General features: G+C 41.1%; 1 protein-coding gene across 3 annotated transcripts in view; it reads left to right on the top strand.

The window, feature by feature from the left end:
* COMMD10 (COMM domain containing 10) overlaps positions 1 to 22,685 on the top strand; it is a 516,815-nt gene that overhangs the window by 83,110 nt on the left and 411,020 nt on the right. For all 3 annotated transcript variants that reach the window (XM_089684828.1, XM_089684829.1, XM_089684830.1), the window contains exon 5: positions 10,296 to 10,406. In XM_089684828.1, coding sequence (XP_089540954.1) covers positions 10,296 to 10,406 — 111 coding nt within the window. The remainder of the gene's footprint in view (positions 1 to 10,295; positions 10,407 to 22,685) is intronic.

Genomic DNA, 22,685 nt, shown 5'->3' with positions numbered 1-22,685 from the left:
CTCTAGTTTGTAGTTTCATGGCTGGTTGTTCCCCCATGTCCATGAAAGCAAAAAAAAAATACTACATTTGTAAAGTTATAAAAAGTGTGTGTGTGTGTGTGTTTGTATATCACAGTGCTGCTCTGAAGTAAAAGTGCAAATCACTGCTTCTCAAAAAACTAAATCTTCAAGTGCTGAGTGTAGCACCTACACCAATAATATCAAAAATACTGTATGTGCTACAATACTCCATATCCATGTATTCATTCACCTAGCTTGTCTCTAGTTGCTAAAGGGAAAGGCTGCATGGTAAGCACTCTATCAATTGCAGTCAAATCTAATTACTGTGTAGTTCTCACCTGATGAGCCACCAGACTGAGAGATTCAGGGATTGTGGGATATGCAATTTCTTTACAGGAAGTGTCAGTTCTTAGACTACAGACAGAGGTGATGCATTAACCTCTGCAGTGGAATGCCTTATGTTTGAGCACAGAAATTGTTGGGAATGTGAAGATTTATGCAGGCCATACATGGATTGAAATTCAGTTAGTTCCTGCTGAACCGGACAAATTTTGGACCATGTATGGGCTAGCTAGATGTACACAAGTTGCTCTATCGATGGACTTGTGTGCAACCACCTGAATGATCAGTGCCATCGGCTATAGCCCACAACACAGATAATTGTATTCTGACTGCTGAGAAGGCCCCCCCCCCCCCCCGCCAGCAGCTTACAATAGAACAGTGGAAGGCATTCCCCCAACTATATTGAGTGTGTGGATGGGGGAATTAGATATATATATTTTTTTTTAGTTCAACCCAAAATGCCTTACTCTACTTCTGGTTGCGTATAGTGCACCACCATGAAATTACATGACCAGTGCACATCCTATGCAGGTGAAAAACACAAGGTGCAGGTAGGAAGTTTTAAAATGCTTTTAAGAATTAGCTTGGATTTTAGGGTGGGAAGTACAGGTATCTATTGTTGTTTTTCAAACTGCAATTTATTCCTTTACTGGTTTCATTTAAAAGATAACATAGAGGCATCGAGGGGCCAGAAATGGTGACTTGACTTTAATGTGAACTGTTGATTAATGACCATTTGTTGACCTTGTGAAACTAATTAATTTATGATGACTGTGATCAGATTATGCTCTTATCTGGTAATAAATGATTGTAACGTATTTTGTTTGATAATTAATCTGTTTTATTGCTTCATTTTCTCCTTTGCTAACTAAATCCACATTTATTTGTTTAGCTTCTCTTGTAAATGTTTGCCAAATATTTTCTTTGTGAATGAACATTCGAATAAGGAAAGACTTAAAAGTAAGCTTTTTCTATGCCAAAAACATTTATAAAATGCTAATTTGTCCTAATACAAATTGTACCTTTTTCAGCCTTACCCTGTGTACTCTTGTTCAATATTTTTGCTAAAATTTGCAATACAAAAAAAGAAAAAAAAAGTATAAACCATCACGTATACATATTGGTATTAAAGTGGTTCTAAAGGCTCAAAGTTTCTTTACCTACCTTCATGCATCCTATGCATGAAGGTAAAAACCTTCTGTGTACAGCTGTCCCCTCAGCCCCCCTAATTCTCACCTAAGCCCCCTTTCAATCCAGCAATGTGCACTGGAGTCTCGGCTATCCTGGGACTCCCTCTTCTTATTGGCTCCCACTGCTGTAAGTCACAGTCAGTGTGCCAATGAGAAGAGAGGGGGCGGGGCCAAGCCATGGTTCCGTGTGTTAATGGACACATGGAGCAGCAGGTGCCCCTATAGCAAGCTACTTGCTGTGTAGCACCCGACAGGAGGGAGGGGCCAGGAGAGCCTGTGGGGGACCTGAGCAGAGGAGGAGCCGGGCTGCTCTGTGCAAAACCATTGTACACAGCAGGTAAATATAGACATGTTTTTATTTTTCTTTAAAAAAAAATAAGCCTCTAGAATCACTTTAATTTACTTAAACTGGAGAGTGCAAAAGCTGGTGCAGTTCTGCATAGAAACCAATCAGCTTCCGGGTTTTTTTGCCAAAGCTTATTTGAGCAAGCTGAAGTTAGAAGCTGTTTGGTTACCATGCACAGCTGCATCAGATTTTGCACTCTCCAGTTTTATTAAATCAACCCAATTGTGTTTAGAAGATATGACATAGGTGGAAGGGCCATATCTCAACATGTGTAATATGGGGGGCTAATGGCCCGAATATTAGAGTCAAGATGTACACATTAATGAATATGAACCAAACAGGTTCAGTATTAAGAAGTCAAGACACTGTTGGCCAACAAAAAAGTATTAGTATTTAAAATTATTGAGGGGATAACTAATGTAGAGTCATGGCAGGCTATAAATAATGTCAATGTATGTCATGTTCACTGAATTTTTTGTGGAGAGAAGAAGAGGACATAAAAATAAGAGAAAACAAAGGGCCTTGGATACAGGCAAAAGGTCAAGGGATAGAGGAGTGAAAAGAAGAGGAAGAAAATAGTGGGCAAGGAACACCACACGGCAATCCCCCATCCCTGGAACCACAAAACTCCATATCCTTATTTAGGGACCAAGGAGTCAGAAGAGTAATGTTTTCTGAACAGGTTGGGAATAATTTATCCATGGAGTCCATATTTTCTGAAATATGAGCAGCACAGTGGTGGTCCTGAGCACTTGTGCCTAGCAGCACTAGAGTTGTTTGTTCAAATCCCAACCATGGCACTACTTGCATGAAGTTTGCATTTACTTCCTGTGCCTGTGTGGGTTTTCTCCAGGTACTTCAGTTTCATCCCACACTCCAAAGACATGTCGGTAGTTTACTTGGCTTCTCTGTAAATTGTCCCTCATATATATTAATGTGAGTTAGGCACCTTAGATTGTAAGCTCCTTGAGAGCAAGGACTGATGTGAATGTACAATATATGTGTAAAGTGCTGCATAAGTTGACAGATCTATATAAGTACCTGTAATAAATAAATACATTTGTGTTTATCCTCCAAAATGGCTATCAACTTTTTTGTTGTTCATTGTACCATTCAGACGCGTTTCCTGGAAGTTCAAGGAGGGTCATCTCCAGGAGTGAGCATTAGTTTGATAGGTGGCACAAAAATGATCACTTTACGATCTGTAGCCTGAGGTGAATCATTCAGCAAGGCCTTGACTGGATCCTTTAGCAGATTACAATTTAGAGCTGTATATAAAAAGATCTGTTTTTTAAAACTATCACCCATATGTAGGGCTGGCGAGTACAGCTGTATGAACTTCAGTCAATACTAAATACATAGATGAAGTACATATACATTTTACCGGGCAAAGTATTTGTATTTCTGTCCATTTATTTCTGAGATTTACACAGCTCTGCTACACAGCACAACCAAACAGATGACACCACTTTCTCTGTTACAGTTATAGACTGTAGAAGGGTTGCACTTGTATATTTTTTCCACCCTTAGCCTGCTGATCAAATTGCTATCTCTTCTCCTCAGTATGTTCCTTGTCAGCACATACAGTGGGAAAATAATGATTTGATCCCCTGCAGATTTTGTGTGTTTTCCCACTTACAAAGAAATTAAGGGTCTATAATTATTTTCATAGGTGTGTTTTAAATGATAGATATCAACTAAAAATTCAGAAAAAAACACATTATACAAAAGTTATAAATTGAGTTGCTGTTCAATGAGTAAAAAAATAATATTTGGTCCCCTACCAACCAACAATAATTCTGGCTCCCAAAGACTGGCTCATGGGGTACACAGGTTAATCCTGTCAATTTAAGAAGGTGCTCCTAACAACAATTCGTTATATGTATAAAAGATACCTGTCCACAGAATCTCTCTCTTCCATACAAATCTCACCATCATGGGCAAAGAGCTGTCAAAGGACATCAGGGACAAGATTGTAGACCTGCATAAGGCTGGAATAGGCTACAAGACTATCAGCAAGACGTTTGGTGAGAAGGAGACAACTGTTGAAACGATTATACTCAAATGGAAGAAATACAAAACAACAGCCAATTGCCCTCGGTCTGGAGCTCCATGCAAGATTTTGCCTCATAGGGTAAGGATGATCATGAGAAAAGTGAGGGATCAGACCAGAACTACATAGGAGGAGCTTGTGAATGATCTCAAGGTAGTCGGGACCACAGTCACCAAACAAACCATTGGTAACGCAATACGCCACCATGGATTTAAATCCTGCAGCGCCTTCAAGGTCCCCCTCCTCAAGAAGGCACATGTACAGGCCCATCTGAAGTTTGCTGTATTTAGAGGAAGAAAAATGCTGACTATAACTCTAGGAACAGCATCCCTACAGTCAAGCACGTAGGTGGAAACATTATGCTTTGGGGCTATTTCTCTGCTAAAGGTACAGGCCAACTCTCGCCGCATTGAGGAGCCAGTGGACAGGGCAATGTATTGTAAAATCTTGGATAAGAACCTTCCCAGAACACTGAAGATGGCTCACGGATGGGTCTTCCAGTATGACAATGACCCAAAACACCACCAAGGCAACAAAGGAGTAGCTAAAGAAGAAGCACATGAAAGTCATGGAGTAGCCTAGCCAGTCTCCAGACCTTAATCCTATAGAAAATTTATGAAGGGAGCTGAAACTTTGAGTTGCCAAGTGATAGCCAAGAAACCTTAAGGATTTAGAGAAGATCTGTAAAGAAGAGTGGACCAAAATCCCTCCTGAGTGTGAAAACCTGGTAACCAACTACAAGAAACGTCTTACCTCTGTGCTTGCCAACAAGGGAATCAACTACTTATTTTACTCACTGAACTGCGACTCAATTTATAACATTTGTATCATGTTGTTTTTCTGGATTTTTGGTTGATATTCTGTTTTTTATCATTTAAAATACACCTATGATAAAAATTATAGACCCTTAATTTCTTTGTAAGTGGACAAACTTGCAAAATATGCAGGGGATCAAATAATTATTTTCCACACTGTATACAGTAGGTAAGTATGCTTATTGGTTCCCACTCCTGTTACTTCCAGTCTCAGCCAGAGACTGGAAATTGCAGGAAGCTGATATATAATCTGATACAGGTACTTACACTAGTTGCATTTGAAAAATACATTGATTGATTTTAACGAATACCTAGCTGCATCATTCTTTGCCTTCAGTAAGTGCCTGGATTTCATCTTTAATTCCAAATTTGATCCTTCTAGTCATTAATTTTGCATGATATGTGCAATTTTTCCAGTCTTGTGCACTTCCATGATGGTACTTAACTGACTTGTTTTGCTCCCCATTTGGATTGTTTCCATTATCATACAGCAAATAATCTGATTTTAGTTTAATGTAATCATTTCACATGAATACGAATATTGAGCAATTTCTATTGATTATTCTAGTTTATACATTTCTGTTTGCTTTGTTAAAGAAACCTTCTCATGACAGTTTAAAAATTAAATATAGCTTGAGCAATGTCTGCTCAAATACCTCAAATAGTTTTTTCTACAAACCACAATAATTTTTTGGGATAAAAACACATTTCTTACTCCTTGTCCCTCCTCTCTTTCCCTCTCCACAAAGTAGCTCATTTTGTGGACGGTGGCAGAGCACAGCTGCCATTGTACAGTTCTCAACATTCTCGGGTGCAGTGTGCTCGTTCTGTTAGCCCAGTGTCTCATAATGTCTTAACAGCAGCACAGGCAGAAAGGGGAAGTTTGACTTTATGTCCTTGCCCCTCCCCCCTTCTTTTTTGGGAACTTTGTTTTGGGGGGTGGAGCGGGTAACCAATTTAGGCATGCACCTGCTTGCACTTTTGGTCAGATCACCTAAGCGATTCCACCGGAAGTTCGGTCCCCCTTCTCCTTGCCAGCAGCCTTCTGGGACACGTCACAGGTCCCATCAGGCTGAGGGGACCATTCACACAGCACTGTGCGGCTTCCCACACTTAACATCCCAGCGCCTAGAAGACTGGCGAAGGACCGGTCCGGGTGAGGATGGCACTGGATCCCTGGACAGGTGAATGTCCTTTTAACTCAGCAGCTGTAGCATTTCAGTGACAAACCACTTAAAATTTAGGTTGATGCCAGAACAGGAATAGAGGGGAGATCTTTCAATGGGGATACTAGTTCTGGTTACACCCCGGGATTCCGTCACTTTGAAGGGATATTATCTTCTTGTTTTGGCTATGGGACATGAAGTGAAGTCTCCACAATGGCACATAGATTGCAGAAAAAAAAACCCGACAGGAGTTCTGACCCTCCTTTACTCTGTACAACATGAAAAAAAAGTTTTGCCTTTAGTTCAACTTTAAGTGATATATTTTTAATGAAATATTGGTTCAGCATCAACTTGGCTGACTGGTTGTAACTCTCACTAATTTTATATAATATTTTTTACAAGGACATGTAAGACTTTTATTTTGTATACTGTTTTAATAACATTGCTAGTTATATTTTTTATTCTAGGCTGACAAATTGGCAAAACATTTATACATACGTATATTTTAGAATGTTTAATGTGTTATTTTGAATGCTGTAATTGTATAGAACAGGTACAGTGTTAAGCAGAGGCACATTGCTATAGTTAAACTAATCTGATCAACATCTAAATTATTGTAGAACATGATATACACATGAAAGTAATTATTGTAATCATCCTATATTAAGAACAGTGACAGTTTTTCATATAGTAGGCCAGTACTTGCCTTCCTGACAGTCCTCAGCCACCTGGTACCTCTGGGAATCTGAAAACGTGATATTTCCCCTTACCTCCCTCAACACAGTGCTCCATGCAGATGATTTTAAGAACCCAGTGTTGTCAGGTTAGAGTGCTGTGGTGTACATTTTGAATTTCTAAAAAAAAAGAAATGCACATGGGTATTTCTAGGAACTGTGCATTGGATGAGGCTGTTGAAGAAACATGGATGATAAGTACAGAATGATTAGTTAATCTTTAAAGTACAAGTTACTTTAAGGGCACTCTTAGTCAGAGTACTGCTGGTGCATATTAGTTAGAAATTTGCACCTGTTGTACAAAATGTTATGATAGATCTTCCCAAGGCCAGAAGATTCACAATAGACTGTCTTGTTGAGGGGTCACTGTTAAACACAGAGTTAAATTGTCTAGTGACAATTAAATTGTGCTTTGCAGAAGACATAATTACAGAAACCTCAGGCATATCACAAATGACTTCAAGGCCATCTGCAATCACTTACTAATGCAATGCTATTGGATATCATTCCAAGCTGTTTGTCATTGCCTGCACAAGATCACCAATTAAAAACTCCTCAACAATTAGAAGAATCATTATATCATATATCAAAGGCACACAAGACAAAGTCAATGAGCTTTTGAAACTATTCTGTTGAAGCAATATGTGAGGCTTGTAATGGATATCTGCTTAGTACTGTTTAACACGTGAAGACTGGCTGATTCTTACCCAAGGACTGGAGTTGAGAAACAGTTATTTGGTTCCCGTCCAAGTTTTTGTTTTGCCTGTCAGTTTGTATTTTGGGAATCATGAAGACGTACATGCATAATTGTGGTGCTGAGATCTCTAAAAATATCTTCTTAGAATAGATGCCGTCATTTCCTATGGGTATTAATGAGCGAAAATGAGGGCTTATTCTGTCGCTTCTCTGTCTACTTGTCAATCAATGGCATATCAACATGCCACTTTTTATTTTTCACTGTCCATCTTGTCATCTCCTACACTCTCCTAGTTTGAAAAAATATAGAGAAACTTAGTCAAAATGTGCCTGTTCTAAAGATTTACTGTTGTCAACATCGCAGATCTATTTTTAAACAGCATAGTGAAGCTCTATTTATATAAGTTATACCAGTGTGGAACAATACTGCAAAGTTTTTACTCTTTTTAGGCAATTATGACTTTTTCCTACACATACTATACACATATGAAAATATAAATATATATTTTTTTTCTCTTGTTTGCAATTTTTTTTTAATTAACAATTTTCAAAGTATCCAGCAGAGAAAGAAAAGACTGAAGATTGTAACATTTTACCAATAGTGTCAATGATGAAGACAAAACAGCGGAGTATGAAAATGTGTAAAGCGGCTCAATAGAGTTAAATGTTACAATATGAGAATATAGTGACAATACAAGATTAAGATTTAAAGGGTGAGGATATTGTTAGAAAAGACATGATTAAAGGGTTAGAACTGGGACAGAAAGGGTGTATCCTGGGATTACAGGTAGTATCTAAGTCCTGGTAGTATGAACTATCAATTGCATTTAGTGATCAAGTAGGTGTCAGTTAGAATTGCTTGGTAGGTAGTGAGTGATTTGTGGATCTCAGGTTTTCTTGAACTTGGACATAGCTTCCAATAGTTTTGCCATAGGTTTTTCATTGGAGAATGTCCAGTGGATTCTGAAATTGCGTTCAACTAGTAAGTGTAATGAAAATCAATGACTTCTCTCTATTTCCTATAATGTGTATTAGTTTTACATGTTTTCTCATTATAATATTTCTAAAGGCGTCTTCAGAGTGCTGTCCAATGCAGTTGCATACAATTTAACCATATTATAAGCCAATGCAGGTGCTCACATTTGCCATGGACTCTTTGTCTTCTGTGACCTGTTTCATATTCATTAAATCCAAACTCCAGCCACATTTTTTTTTCATAGCTTTTGGCAGAGCAGGGAAAGATTAGAACGTTGGTATGGATGTCACTGCTGTTTTTGTAGTCATTGGGAAGATATTCTCTCACTTTTTATGTGGTCACAGCAGCACAGGTATAGAAAAGGATTCAAACCTAGGTCATATATATATTGCAGTCAGCGATACCCATTGGTGAGATGCCCTTACTTTCTATTTGTACCAAAGAACAGGATATGAGATAAAATCTCCCCAACAGGTTGCAAACTTAAGTCAGATAACCATTGTGGTCAGTGGTCCCCCTTTGTTAGATGCCTTTACTTTCTATTTAGATACAAGAACAGGACATGAAAAAAAATCTCCCTAGCAGGATTCAAACCTAGGTCAGATATTCATTGCGGTCAGTAAGCCCCATTGGTGAGATGCTCTTACGTTCTACTTGAATGCAAGGACAGGGCATGAAATAAAATCTCCCCAGCAGGGTGCAAACCTAGGTCAGATATTCATTGCTGTCAGTGAGCCCCATTGGTGAGATGCCTTTAATTTCTATTTGAATACAAGAACAGGACATGAAATAAAATCTCCCCAGCAGGGTGCAAACCTAGGTCAAATATTCATTGAGGTCAGTGAGCTCCATTGGTGAGATGCCTTTACTTTCTATTTGGATACAAGGATAGGACATGAAATAAAATCTCCCCAGCAGGGTGCAAACCTAGGTCAAATATTCATTGCGGTCAGTGAGCTCCATTGGTGAGATGCCTTTACTTTCTATTTGGATACAAGGATAGGACATGAAATAAAATCTCCCCAGCAGGGTGCAAACCTAGGTCAGTTATTCATTGCTGTCAGTGAGCCCTGTTTGGTGAGATGCCTTTACTTTCTATTTGGATACAAGAACAGGACATACAATAAAATCTTCCTAGCAGGGTGCAGACCTAGATCAGATATTCAATGCTGTCAGTGATCCTCACTGGTGAGATGCATCTTACTTTCTATTTGGACAAAAGAACAGGAAGTGAGATAAAATCCCCCCAGCAGGGATACAGCTGGCAATAAATGATTTATTCAGTTAACTTTTTGTGAAAGTTTTTCTTTTTAAACCCATAGTCTATATTAGTATTTAACTGTTTCGTTTATAAAACATCAAAGCAATACTCGCTTACATACATTGTAAGGAGTTTAAGAAACTTTATTAAAAGGCTCTACCATTTATGCATTGTGCCTACTGAATGCACTTGCTGAACTGTTACAGTGAAGTGGAAGCCTGCATGTCTGATTTGTATTTCTTTAAAATCAATGCTAACATTATCAGACATTTGTGCATAATGACCATTTTAACAGTGTTTTCCATGGTTTTCTAAGTGAATAATCAATCCCTACACAGGCAGCACACAGCGACCAGCAGAATGCTGACCAGCTGAGATGCACTCATGGGTAACTAATCTAAGAATACGGCGAGCCAATATACGAAAGTATAAAGCCGTTGTTTGCGTAGATACACCCATTTAAGTTTTATTCAGCTGCTTTCCTATGTTATGTATTTTATTCTGGGCTATTATGTTGTCCTCTTCACAAAGCCAGCTTACCTCATTTAGGTAATTTGTTGAAAGTGATTGCCAAGAATACTGACACAGATGGCAGGGAAAGAAGATGCTTTATAATGATATCCTCACTTCACCAAAACTGCTGTTTGACTTTATCTTTGCAAGCACAGAAGCACATAGAATAAGAAACTATTGCCTTTTTGTGTTTTGTTGTCTAGCTGGAGACAACTGCCTGGCAGCTCAACCTCCAGATGGCTCAATCCACCCAAGCAAAAATGAAGTCTCCCCAGGCTGTGCTAGAACTTGGAGTTAGCACCGAAGACACAAAGGTAGGCAGACACATCTGCTACTGAGCACTTCCATTCTTTCCTCCAGGAAACTTCTGAAATCAGGTCTTTGCCTGAACGGTGACGTTTTTTAACCCCTTCACTCCTTGTCCAAAGACGGGGTTAAATAGGTGACACGTTAGATGATCATTTTGCGGTTTTGCTTTTTATTAGCCATGTTGGGCTAGCATATAAAAGCAGTTCAGTTCTAAAATGGCCTCTTGAGTTATTCTGTGCTCAAAGTTTGCAGTCAAGTCATTTAGAGCTGGCTGTTGTCTTGAAACAAGGGATATAAGTGGATGAAGTGAATTGAAATACCCTCTGGTCTTATTGTTACCCCGCGTGCGTCAAGGGATTTAGATTGTCTTGCTCTGTAAATTACACACATGCCAAGCTGGATTTCATGCTTTTGTTTCAGTGAAAGACATTTATCTGCCCTCATTTAATGACTCCTTACAGAAACACGTGATTTGAAGGAATATATGCCAAGAGAGGGTTTATTGTTGTTAGCATGTTTTTCTGCAGTATTTAGCTAGCTGGAGTTTGAAAAAAAATATATAAGAGCAGTTACAACCATTTTGGGTGCTTACACAGGGAAAACGTAAGTTGTGGCAGTATACAAAATACCTTATATAGCATAAATGCTGGCTGAGAACCAGTCATACTGTCATGTCTTCAATCTGGGCTCTTTTCTCCTTAAACCTTGCCCATACCCAGGCTGCAGGTAGAAGGCAGTCTGTGATGTGTTTAAATTATTTGTACACCCAATCACTGAAATAATAATATGTTAATGTCATTTCAAAAGTAAATTTCAGTCTTTCCAAATTAGCAGTTTTTACTGTAATACCTGGTGATCCTGCCATGAAGGTCCTACAATTAGCTGTGCCAATACATATATTAAACAGGTATTTCACCCTGTTGTCGCAACTAACAAATCTGCCCTAAGTAATGTCATGTTGCCATCGGTTGACTGCATGCATGTAGACAGGAAGCAGCTGCAGGAGATTAGCAGCCCTGAGATGCAACATAAGAAGAAAAAAAGGTGAAATAGTTTTGCATCTGCTTTAAATAGATAAACCCTACAGTTTACTAAACACTGCATACCATAGGCAATTGTTCTTTTTTAATACAATATTTTTTTTTATATATAATTTGCTACGTCTCAGTGCAGTTGGCATCCTGTAGCTACTTTGCAGGCATATTCTGTCTACATGCATGTACCTCAGCCATGGCCACATCCTGCCTTCAGCTAATAAAGGAATATTCTGTTCCTCCTATCAGTTCATCCCCCACAGTTATTACCTTTTGTACCACCAGCTCCTCCCTCTTAGATTGTAAGCTCCAAGGAGCAGGGCCCTCCTATCCCTCTTGTATTGAACTGTATTGTTGCTGTATTGTCTCCCTTTATATTGTAATGCGCTGAGCAAACTGTTGGCGCTATATAAATCCTATATAATAATAATAAAAATAATAATAACTGGACGTGCCTACATGAGAAACTTCATGGCAGGATCACCAGGTATTATTTTACTGAAAGCTGTAGATTTGTAAAAATTTAAAATGACTTTTCAAATTATATTTACATTTTAAAGCTTATCAGAAACTTTAATGATTGTTTTTATGTATTCTTTCATTTTTCTCACCATACTATAAATAAATCATTACACCACAGTGATTTAGGGGTCATTCTGAATATGTATGCCACACATAAGACATCTATTGAACCTTTTGTGCCTAAACTTGGAATGATCAAATCTACCCAAAACTAAGTTCACATCCCCTTACCTTTTACCCCCCCCCCCCAGAGATTTGATGTTGCATATAAGCTCGCATAGAATCCAGCAGTATTTAAATTAAAGTGTTACTAAACCCACAACATTAAAAGCCGTCTGTACTGTATATGTTGTCAAGCATGCTTGTTATACTCACTGTTGAACCTATGTGGTTAATTCTCTGCATTGTGTAAAAATTCTGTTTGGTCCTATCTTCTCTGATCCTCCCCTTCTTCTACTGTCCCCATCCATCTACTGATAGTACAAAACTCTGCACATGCTCAGTTTAGTGTGTATTGCTATGGAGTTTTTTCCTCTTTGGGAGGGTGCATGTGGGCCAATCAGCACTGTCCAGACAGGGGATCAGCAGTCATGCAGCCTCATAGGACAGTCAGAGGAGAAATAAAACTCCTCCTACAAGCTTTAACCAGTGCTCAGCTGGACACTGATAGAAGTCACAAGACTGCTATATATTACTGATGAGAAAAGATATTTGGCAGTTTATATTTACTAAAACAATTGCATTTCCATGTTCTGTGCACTGTGGGAGACCAGATATAATGAATACAGGGTTCTGGGTTTAGTAACACTTTAACTCACCAGGAGGCCAGTACCTCCTGCAGCAGTGTGAGAGGTGTCAGTAACAAATACGATATTTCAACTTGTGGTTAATTTTGACTGTTTATTTTTTTTATTTGTCTGGCCCCCCTTGTATACTTGTGTGAAATTCCTGTAACAGAACTGAAGGAGACGGAGTAGCAAGACTCCTGAAAATAGTCACAAGATCCTGTTTGCTGTTTGTAATAAAAGAACCTATATGAATGGGCATCCTTATTTATTTTTGCCCTGGATAGCATGAATTCTAAATACAGCCCTGTCTGATGGGTTGGGTGACTGTAGATTCCTAATTCCCTTGTCTTCTGTGACTCTTCTTTCTGCTGTCAGTAGGATTTTTACTGGAAAACTTGAGCACATAAAATATGCATTAGGTACATCCCGTCCCCGGCCAAGCTGAGAAGAATTACCCACATTCTCCAGTGGTCCTTCCCTGTGCTGTCTGTGGATTATAGACAGAAAAGAAATCACAAACACACTCCATTGAAGGTTAGGAATACATCTTTCAGTTTATAAGCCAACTGATTTCCCCTCAGTGCAGGATTCTTACGTAAGGCTATAAGTGTAGAAGAAATTGGTTCTTCCTGCTTTATTTTGGAAACATTTGCTTTTCCGAACTTATGTGTACATAAATAGCATGGGTATATTATTTATATAGAATTCAGAAGTCAGTCAGTCCTTCATAGGAAAATGGAATAGTTCTACTGACAACAGAAATTACTGAAAGAATTATGGAGCTAGTGGTCATTTTTAGATGTATTGGCTATCTGGCTCTTTCCAATGACCGGACGATTGAATGTTTATATGCTCCATATTTGCCAGTTCTTCTTTTTTTTTTTTAAATGTCGCCATAAACAGTCAGCTGTTGCATTAGGTTGTTGGTCCTCATTGTACTCAACAATGCCTCTAGTGCTTTTGTTTTACTGCCGCTTATCTGGACAAAATAATATGACATTGCCAGGAAAATGGTTGTAGTTCCCAACCATAATCTATTTGGTTGCCAATAGAAATGATTTCACTTTCCCTTCTATCTTGTTTTCGTAATTAAGCCCCAAGCATCTTTTGAGTACATCTGAGAATCTTCGAGTATTTTTTTTTTCTCTAGCAAGCGTTCCTGGCACTAGTACAGGTATAGTAATTCATATTAGTCATAAGAAGGAGCTTCATTATCCATACACATACAGTGCTGTACAAATTGTAACAATATGGGATCTCTTGGCAGAAGGCGTGCTGAGCAGACTGCATTGAACCATCGTTCATTCTTTGCTTAACACATTTTACCATTTGTTTCTAACACATCCTTTAATTATTATCTGACTTTAACGGGGTCACAGTTTTGTTTGGAGAATAAGTTGCTAGCATTAATCTCCAAGACTCTTTCCAGCTGCAGACTCTTTCCGTTTTTCAGTGTTAGGGCAACAGGATTGGGAGAAGATTAGTGGGGAAAGATAAAGAGTGGACACAATCTTGGGAATAGGATCCATGGCTTATTGTATGATGTAATATAGTAAATTATAATGTTGTTGTCAGTTGTAACTGGATGAAATAGAAACTATTGGAGGATGAGTTGACCACCAAAAGTCACTAAAGTAATAGAGCTTTATAAAAAGTAGCATTATGAGGAAAGAGTGTTAGAAGGATATGGGCTTATAGGAGGGACAGTTAGGAGAATTTTCCTTTGTAATACGGTTTATTGCATGTTTCAGACGCATACTTTACATTATTATTATTATTATACAGGACTTGTATAGCGCCGACAGTTTGCTCAGCACTTTACATTATGGATGGAGACAGTACAGTAACAATACAGTTCAGTACAAGAGGGATTTGAGGGCCCTGCTCCTTGGAGCTTACACTCTAGGAGGGAGGGGATAGTGGTACAAGAGGTAATTAGCTGTGGGGGATGGAGTGGTTGGGGGAGTAGGGGATTCCAGTAGTTAGCCGGGGTCAGGGTAGGCTTCCCTGAAGAGATGAGTTTTCAGAGTGTGCCTAAAAGCGAGCAGGGTAGGCGATAGCCTGATAGCTTGAGGTAGGGAGTTTCAGAGGATGGGTGAAGCCTGTGAGAAATCCTGGAGAGGAGCATGGGAGGAGGAGACTAGGGAGCTAGAGAGTAGGAGGTCTTGCAAGGAGCCAAGAGTACGGTTTGGGTGGTATTTAGAGACAAGGTCGGTGATGTAGTTAGGGGCAGCGTTATGAACGGCTTTGTAGGTCAGTGTTTGTGTTTTGAATTTTAGCTGCTGGGCAATTGGAAGCCAGTAGAGGGATTGGCAGAGAGGGGTGGCAGATACAAAGCGGTTAGTAAGGTGAATGAGTCTGGCAGCAGCATTCATGATGGACTGGAGTGGGGATAGTCTGCGATGAGGTAGGCCACTGAGGAGGGAGTTACAGTAGTCAAGGCGTGATATAATAAGGGAGTGGATGAGTTGCTTAGTGGTTTCCGAGGTTAGGAACAGTCGTATCTTGGAGATGTTGCAGAGGTGAAGTCTACATGAGTTTGTTAGTGATTGGACCTGGGGCTGAAAGGCCAGATTGGAGTCTAGGATTACACCTAGTACCCTGGCGTGAGGGGTGAGACTGATGGTAGTGTTGTTGATCTTGATGGAGAAGTCAGGGGGGGGGGCACGGGCTGGGGGGAATACTAGAAGCTCAGTTTTGGAAAGGTTGAGTTTGAGAGTGGAGTGACATCCAGTCCGATATGTCACTTAGTAGGCTGGTGATCCGATCTGAGACTGGGGGGGTGAGGTGAGGGGTAGAGAGATAGATTTGTGTTTCGTCGGCATAGAGATGGTAGTTGAAGCCATGTGAGTTTATCAATTGGCCAAGGGAGGAGGTGTAGATGGAGAAGAGAAGGGGTCCGAGGACAGAGTCTTGAGGGACCCCGACAGAGAGAGGGAGTGAAGGGGAGGTGGCAGCGTTCTAGGTAACACTGAAGGAGTGCTGCAATACATAGGAGGAGAACCAGGAGAGAGCGAAGTCTCTGAGGCCAAGAGAGTGCAGTTTTTTTGAGGAGGAGGGGGTGGTCAACCGTGTCAAATGCCACAGAGAGGTCAAGTAGTAGGAGTATAGTATAGTGGCCATTGGTTTTGGCGGTTAGTAGGTCATTGGTGAGTTTGAGTAGGGCAGTTTCGGTGGAGTGTAGGGGGCGGAAGCCAGACTGTAAAGGGTCAAGAAGGTTGTTGTTGGTGAGATGGGAGCTTAGGCGATTGTAGACTAAGCGTTCTAGGAGTTTAGAGGTAAATGGCAGTAGGGAGATGGGTCTTAGGTTGTTCAGGTCTGAGGGGTCCAGGGAGGGTTTCTTAAGTATGGGTGTGATGTGCGTGTGCTTTAGAGGGGAGGGGAAGGTACCGGTGGAGAGGGAAAGATTGAAGATGTGAGTGAGGGAGCATAGGATGGAAGAGGAGGGGGACCGCAGGAGTTGTGAGGGGACAGGGTCCAGGGGGCAGGTGGTGAGGCGGGCTTCGGAGAAAATGTTAGTGACCTCTTTGGTGGTAGTGAGGTCAAGGGAGCAAAGTGCTGAGGGGGTTTTTGTGTGAGGAGTGCTAAGTGGGATGGGTGTCTGAGCAGTGGCGAAGTCCCTATGAATTGCGTCAGTCTTGTTTTTGAAGTGGTTGGCAATGTCGTGGGTGGTAAGTGAGGTACTGGGCGGAGGTGGAGGCGGAGAAAGTAGGGAGTTAAAAGTGGAGAAGAGCCGGCGAGGACTGGAAGAGAAGGTATTAATGAGGGTAATAAAGTAGGCCTGTTTGGCAGCGTGAAGGGAGGAAGTGTACGTTAAGAAGGCAGATTTGTAGCGGGTGAACGCTTGTTGGGATTTGGTTTTACGTCATAGTCACTCCAGTGCACGACTATGTCGTTTGAGGTTTCTGGTGTGGTCGGTCTGCCAGGCTTGTAGCGGTCGGGGCCTAATGCTTCGTGTTGTTGGGGGTGCGAGCGTGTCTAGAGCGGCTGCAAACGAGCTATTGTAGGCAGTAGTGGCTAGGTCAGGGCAGGACAGGGGATGGATGGTGTTGTACAGTTGGTCAGTTGCAGGGTGGAATAGAGCAGGGTTCCAGTTCCGGAGGTTTCTGCTGGTAATTGTTTGGCGTTTGGAGGGGTAGGTGTTTGAGGACGAGGAGACAGAGAAGGTGATGAGGTTGTGATCGGAGAGAGGAAAGGGGGTGTTTGTGAGGTTGCAGGGAGTGCAAAGGTTAGAGAAGACAAGGTCAAGAGTGTTCCCGTCAGAGTGAGTAGAGGACTGTATGCACTGAGTTAGTGCAAAAGAAGAGGTTAAGTGGAGGAGTTGGGATGTAGCCGGGTTATTGATGATGGTAGGGATGTTGAAGTCTCCAAGAATGATAGTGGGTAGCTTAGAGGAGTGAAAGAAGGGTAGCCAGGTGGCGAAGTCGTCAAGAAAGCGGGACACGGGTCGAGGAGGCCGGTAGATCACTGCAATCCTCAGAGAGATTGGAGAGAATAGCTGGATGCAGTGGGTCTCGAAGGAGGAGAAGGATAGAGAGGGAGGGTTAGGGAGGACTTGGAAGGTGCTCAGTGGTGACAGGAGCAAACCAACCCCACCACCTTTCCGACCACTGGGTCTGGGTGAGTGGGTCCAGATGAGACATTAGTCATGGAACCTCTTCTTCAGTATTCTAGTTCTGCTTGCAGAAATTCCTGTAGTGATCTGTTCAAACCAGAAGATAACTGATGTAGCGATTGAGTCGCTACATACATTAGTTGTGCAGTTATAAACATCCTACAAAGTCATTAGAACTGGGAAATACATAGTTTGCTGCTCTAGCTGCTGACAGCAGAAGTGAGTTTGACATTGCTAGTTTGTAAAAGTTCCACATTTATAAAAAAATAAATGTGGAGTCAATATTTCCTTATGAATATACTAAACTATGTCAGTAACATAAGACACAAAGTGAAACTTCGATATAGATGCCTTAAAGAATATGTAAACTCAATAGTTCCCTAGCTGTACTGTGGTCAGTTCCTAGCTGTACTGTGGTCAGTTCCCTAGTTTTTCTGGGAACTCAGCCTTCTCTCCTCCAATGATCAGACTTCTGCTGACACCCCCCTGCACAGCCATTCACTGGGAAAATTGGTGTACTGGTGTTTCTCTTCCTCTAGCTCTTATGCAGCTGAGAACAAAGGAAATATGATCACTTACTGTATAAAAAAGGGAAAAAAGTATCTATAATATTTTACCTGTCATTTCTATTTTAAATTGAATGGGTTGTTTTACAAGGTGAGCATTTACAATCACTTTAATTTTCTTATTTGAGAAGAGTAGGAACTCACAGCAGCACAATCTGCTGTGCATAATTAAGACATTAGTGGGGTCTCAGCACAACTGTTGCTAATGGGCATCATTCTCTACAGCTTTCCTTTAAATTACAACTCTGCAAGTAACACAATCTTTCACATCTGTGGGTAACATCTGCTGCCTAAGACAGTGCAATTATTTGGCTTTCCAGTATAGCACCCTAGCGAAACCATTTAGTTCATATAGGCCAGGGGTAGGCAATCTTGAGAGGTGGAGATCTACCATGACAACATTAAAGACAGCAAAGATAATTTTTTTTAACTAGCCAGCCCCAAGAAGTCATTAGTGGGTAGGGCAGTATAGAGAGGACAGTCAAATGTAGGGCAGTGTTCAGATGTCAGTAGGATGTAAGGCAGTGTACAGAGGTCAGTAGAATGAAGAGCAGTCTACAGATATCAATAGGGCAGATGAGAGGGGTGAGCAGGACAGGGGTTAGCTGGGCAGAGAACAGGGCAAAGGACAGGGGGGTTAGCAAGGCAGTGTAAAGGGGAGTGAGGAGGGCCTGGTACAGGGGGGTCTGGAGGGCACAGCACAGGGGGGTCTGGAGGGTATGGAACTGGGGGGTCAGGACAGCACGGTACAGGGGGGTCTGGATGGTATGGAACTGGGGGGTCAAGAGGGCACAGTACTAGAGGATCAGGAGGGCACAGTACTGGAGGGGTCAGGAGAGCACAGTACTGGATCGTCAGGAGGGTATGGTACTGAAGGGGTCAGAAAGGCATACTACAGGGGATTCTGGAGGGCACTGAACTGGGGGTTCAGAAGGGCACAGTACTGGGGGGGTCATTTGGGCACACAGAGGGGCCAGGAAGGTACACAGAAATCAGGGGGCATCACAGAAATCAGGGGTCAGGAGGGTACAAGTGTTTTCTCAATGCAGATTAGCGCAGGAAAGCTGCTGTGGCACAGCTACCTGTTCTGGTGCGCTGATCCCACCAGTCCACCTCTCATGGCACATGTCACCCACAAGCACACCCACTGGAGAGAACTGCAGAAGAGAAGATTGGAGCACTGCAGTCAGTGGGAAGTGAGCCAGAATTTGCTGCTAGCAAATCCTAGGTTGCAGAGGCGGTCTCCGCCCTGCAGCCACACATTAAAAGGATGTGCTGCAGAGCAGAGAATGCTTCTGCCTGTGCTTATTGGTGAGAAAGCTCAGGCAACAAGATGCCTTAGCCCATGCCTTCACTGTGCAGTTAGCCAATCAGGGGTGTGGGGGGAGGAGCACTTGCGGGTCGGCACGACAGGGACTTGATCTCCGTCTACCTGTCATCTGCCCACGGTCGACAGGTTGATCGCGATCGATGGGTTGATATAGGCCATATGACCTTTAGTGATTAAGTGCTATTCTTTTGTTTTCTTTTATTATGTAGATTGTAGGACGGTTGTCCCCACCTGATAGCTTGTGACTTGCACTGTGCTCTGATCTGTCATTGGTGTTGCTTAAGGCCAGTACTCAGTACCTGTCTTTGTGAAATTTTGTTTTATCATACAAATAAGCTCAGCAGAAGTCACGGTCACCTGACGCATACAGGTTTAGTAAAAAGAAAATTGGAGCTGTGGGGTGCTTTTTCTATACTTGGTTTGGCCTAGTGCTGCATTTTCTGTTTGAGGTTACCCGCAAGCTGAGTAAGACTGTCCATACACTTATAGATTTCTCTTGTTAAGACCTTAGAGCTAAAAAACAACAATCCTTTGATTCCTCATTCAATTCTAAACAGCATGGATGGAGAAATCTGCACTGCTGACTTTTTTATTCGGACAGCTGTGGCACCCAAGGCTGTCTGAATACTGTGATAAGGTATAGTCACTAATAAAATAAAGTGAAAAACCGCACAAATGTCACACGTCCACAATTAACAGACATTTTCTGGGGCTCCGGAAGATGGCTGTTTATGACGAAACGCGATGGATGGAACTTCCCTTCTGACATCATCGCGTTGTCCGCCGTCTTGAAACACCCATGTGTAATGATTGATGCCTGTAACTTCAGCACTGTTGTAAGTGCAATCTTGTTTCAATAAAGTAATTGAATTTACTGCACTATGAGAGGCACCTCTTTCTTGTTTTTTGTGAGCCAACCCTGATCTTTACTTTTGGAATGGCTGATTATATCGGAGCAGAGCATTGGGTCCCATATAGTCCATCAGTCTGACGGAAGTCACATTCACACTGAGCCCAACTAGACCTCCTATAATTATGAGGTCTGAGAATCTGGTAAGCCTTTGACTTGCTTAAATATGTTGGTGGCCATTCACATTGGTGTTTCTTGGATGGAATGAAGACTTTTCACCAGTATTTGCACATCCAAGAAACCTTCTTTACTCACTAAGACTGTTCTGACAATATTCTTTATATATGTGGATTTTGAACACTATAGGGTCCTTTATGGACTGTTATTACTTGTGTATGTAGTGCTGTAGTGCACTTTATTGTGTATTTATTTGTTTCTGTGTTTATGTTGTTCACTTTTAGTGCAACACTTAAAGATACAGTCACTGTTTGGCCAACAGTTTTCCACCCAACAAGATGGTTGCCCTTTTAAACAAAACAACTTGTATTTCAAAATTGATTTCCAAGCACTTTTACAAGATAAACAGTGGTACAGTTGCACAAAATTTGCAATTGAATGTGGAAGCCACACTGCCTCGTCAAGACACCTCTGTAAAGTGCAGTCCTTAGCTCTAGTCTATAAGAGTCTCCCTGCTGAAGCTTACATACCAATGGATAAATTAAGACCAGGAATGCCCAGTAGGCAGCCCATTCCTTTTTGAAGGCGCAGGACAACACCAGAAGCCCAGCACAGCGGCATCTTAAGGCATCCTATGTGACCATGCACCAATTCCACCAAGCTAAAAAAAATGTACACTGCCCTAATTTATAACTGGCTTTTAAAATGAGGTGAATATGTAAAATAGTTTACTTTTTTCTTTATTGGCTAATTGGTAGGTGTGCTGGGAAATATGGTTTGTTTTGTTTGCCCTGTGCAAGGACCTTCCATATGCACCTTACTCTAAAAGCTAGTAATAAAGTGGGGTGGTTGCCATTTTTGTTTAGCTGGGTGGTGGTCCCATGGGCTGGATTGGACAAATTTCAATTGTTGGTGGCCCAGTTGACACCATCTGACTTGGCACAAATCAGTTAAGAAAATCGGAGCCCTGTTGGGCTAGCATAAGGTTGGGGACTTCTGTAATAAATATCTTCAAACACATTTTCATGTCTAGTAACAATTTGCATTTAAATACATGTTTGTTCAGGAAAAAAAAACAACAAAAAATGACTTGCACTAAAAATAGCAGTGTGAATAATGGAGGTATGCAAAACCCAAGAAAGAAAGCAGATTTGGAGCATCCTGTTATTCTGTACTGCTATACACCGAGCTGTGGAAACATTTTCATCCCCATGTTTTTCACACATATAGTCCAGGCAGTCATATGCGATTAATTTTAGCAATAAAACAGATTTTGTTTTGCTTGTTTTTTCCTGCCGTGCTGTTTTCTGTTTCGTGTAGATAGTAACAAAAAAACACAAATGATATTCTTCAATTATAAACACAAAAGCAATCCAAATGTAAGTTGATGGTATGTCAGAGAAAATGTTATTCCTGTGATTGACATCAAGATAAATCCCATTTAAAACGCTTTGGCTTATACGCACAAGCAGATGTGCTGTGTTGAGTTCAGCTTATCTATAAATCTGTCATGAAGTAACCAGCACTATTTATTGTTTTGGAGAATATTCAAGCCATTGTACAGCTTGATAGTTTAATTGCAGTTTGAGGACTTGGAAAGGTTATGTCATAGTTTTCTTTTTTACTTCACTCGCCTAGTGAGTACATGCTGACCTTGTGCAGGAGGGAAAAATAAAGACTGTGTCATGCATCATTGGGTAGAAGTGTCCCTAGGCACAGGACATTGGGAATTATTTATCATTCCATGGGCTCTTTGGTCATCAGCATTGTACATGGCAATCAAGCTCTTGACAATGTGGCCTCTGCTACCTCTAGTGTATACCATAACCTTAACATTCCTTTTTATTGGATATTAAAGAGAATACATTTTGTGTATGTGTTTTTTAATATGTTCAGTACCTAAATGCTATTGTAATTTCTTTTAATTTGGCAAATATGAATATTTACCTATTTTCAGCTAGGAGGTGGCGATTTTGGAACCTTTTCATATGTGTACCACATGACGTCCAACTCTGGGCTCAGTTCCTCCACCAGTTTATCACCACCCATTCTCCCAAAAGGCCTTCTAGCTATTTGGTATGCTATTTTTTAATATGCTTACCTTTTTTCCAAATTCTTCAGGCATGGATACATGATGTGCAGTCTTGTCACCTACCCTTCAATGGTCCACAGTTATACAGAGATTGGAGCTCTCTTGATGCCATCAGTGCCATGAATACACTGTGATTGCAGGGCGGGCCCATGACACACTGGACACAGTATGTAGTAAATCTTCCAGGTTGAATGGCACTGTTCATTATTCAGTGTAGAAGACCAAAGTCACCTTGTGGTGGTAAAGAGGTACTTTGGGGAGGGAGGGAATTTCTGGTATCAAGGCACATATTACAGTGTGTACTTCTTCC

Source organism: Staurois parvus, unplaced genomic scaffold (assembly GCF_062004578.1).
Source record: "Staurois parvus isolate SC_StPar_1 unplaced genomic scaffold, SC_StPar_1.0 ptg000358l, whole genome shotgun sequence".
Classification (NCBI taxonomy): Eukaryota; Metazoa; Chordata; class Amphibia; order Anura; family Ranidae; genus Staurois; species Staurois parvus.
This window is presented reverse-complemented; position numbering and strand designations above follow the sequence as displayed.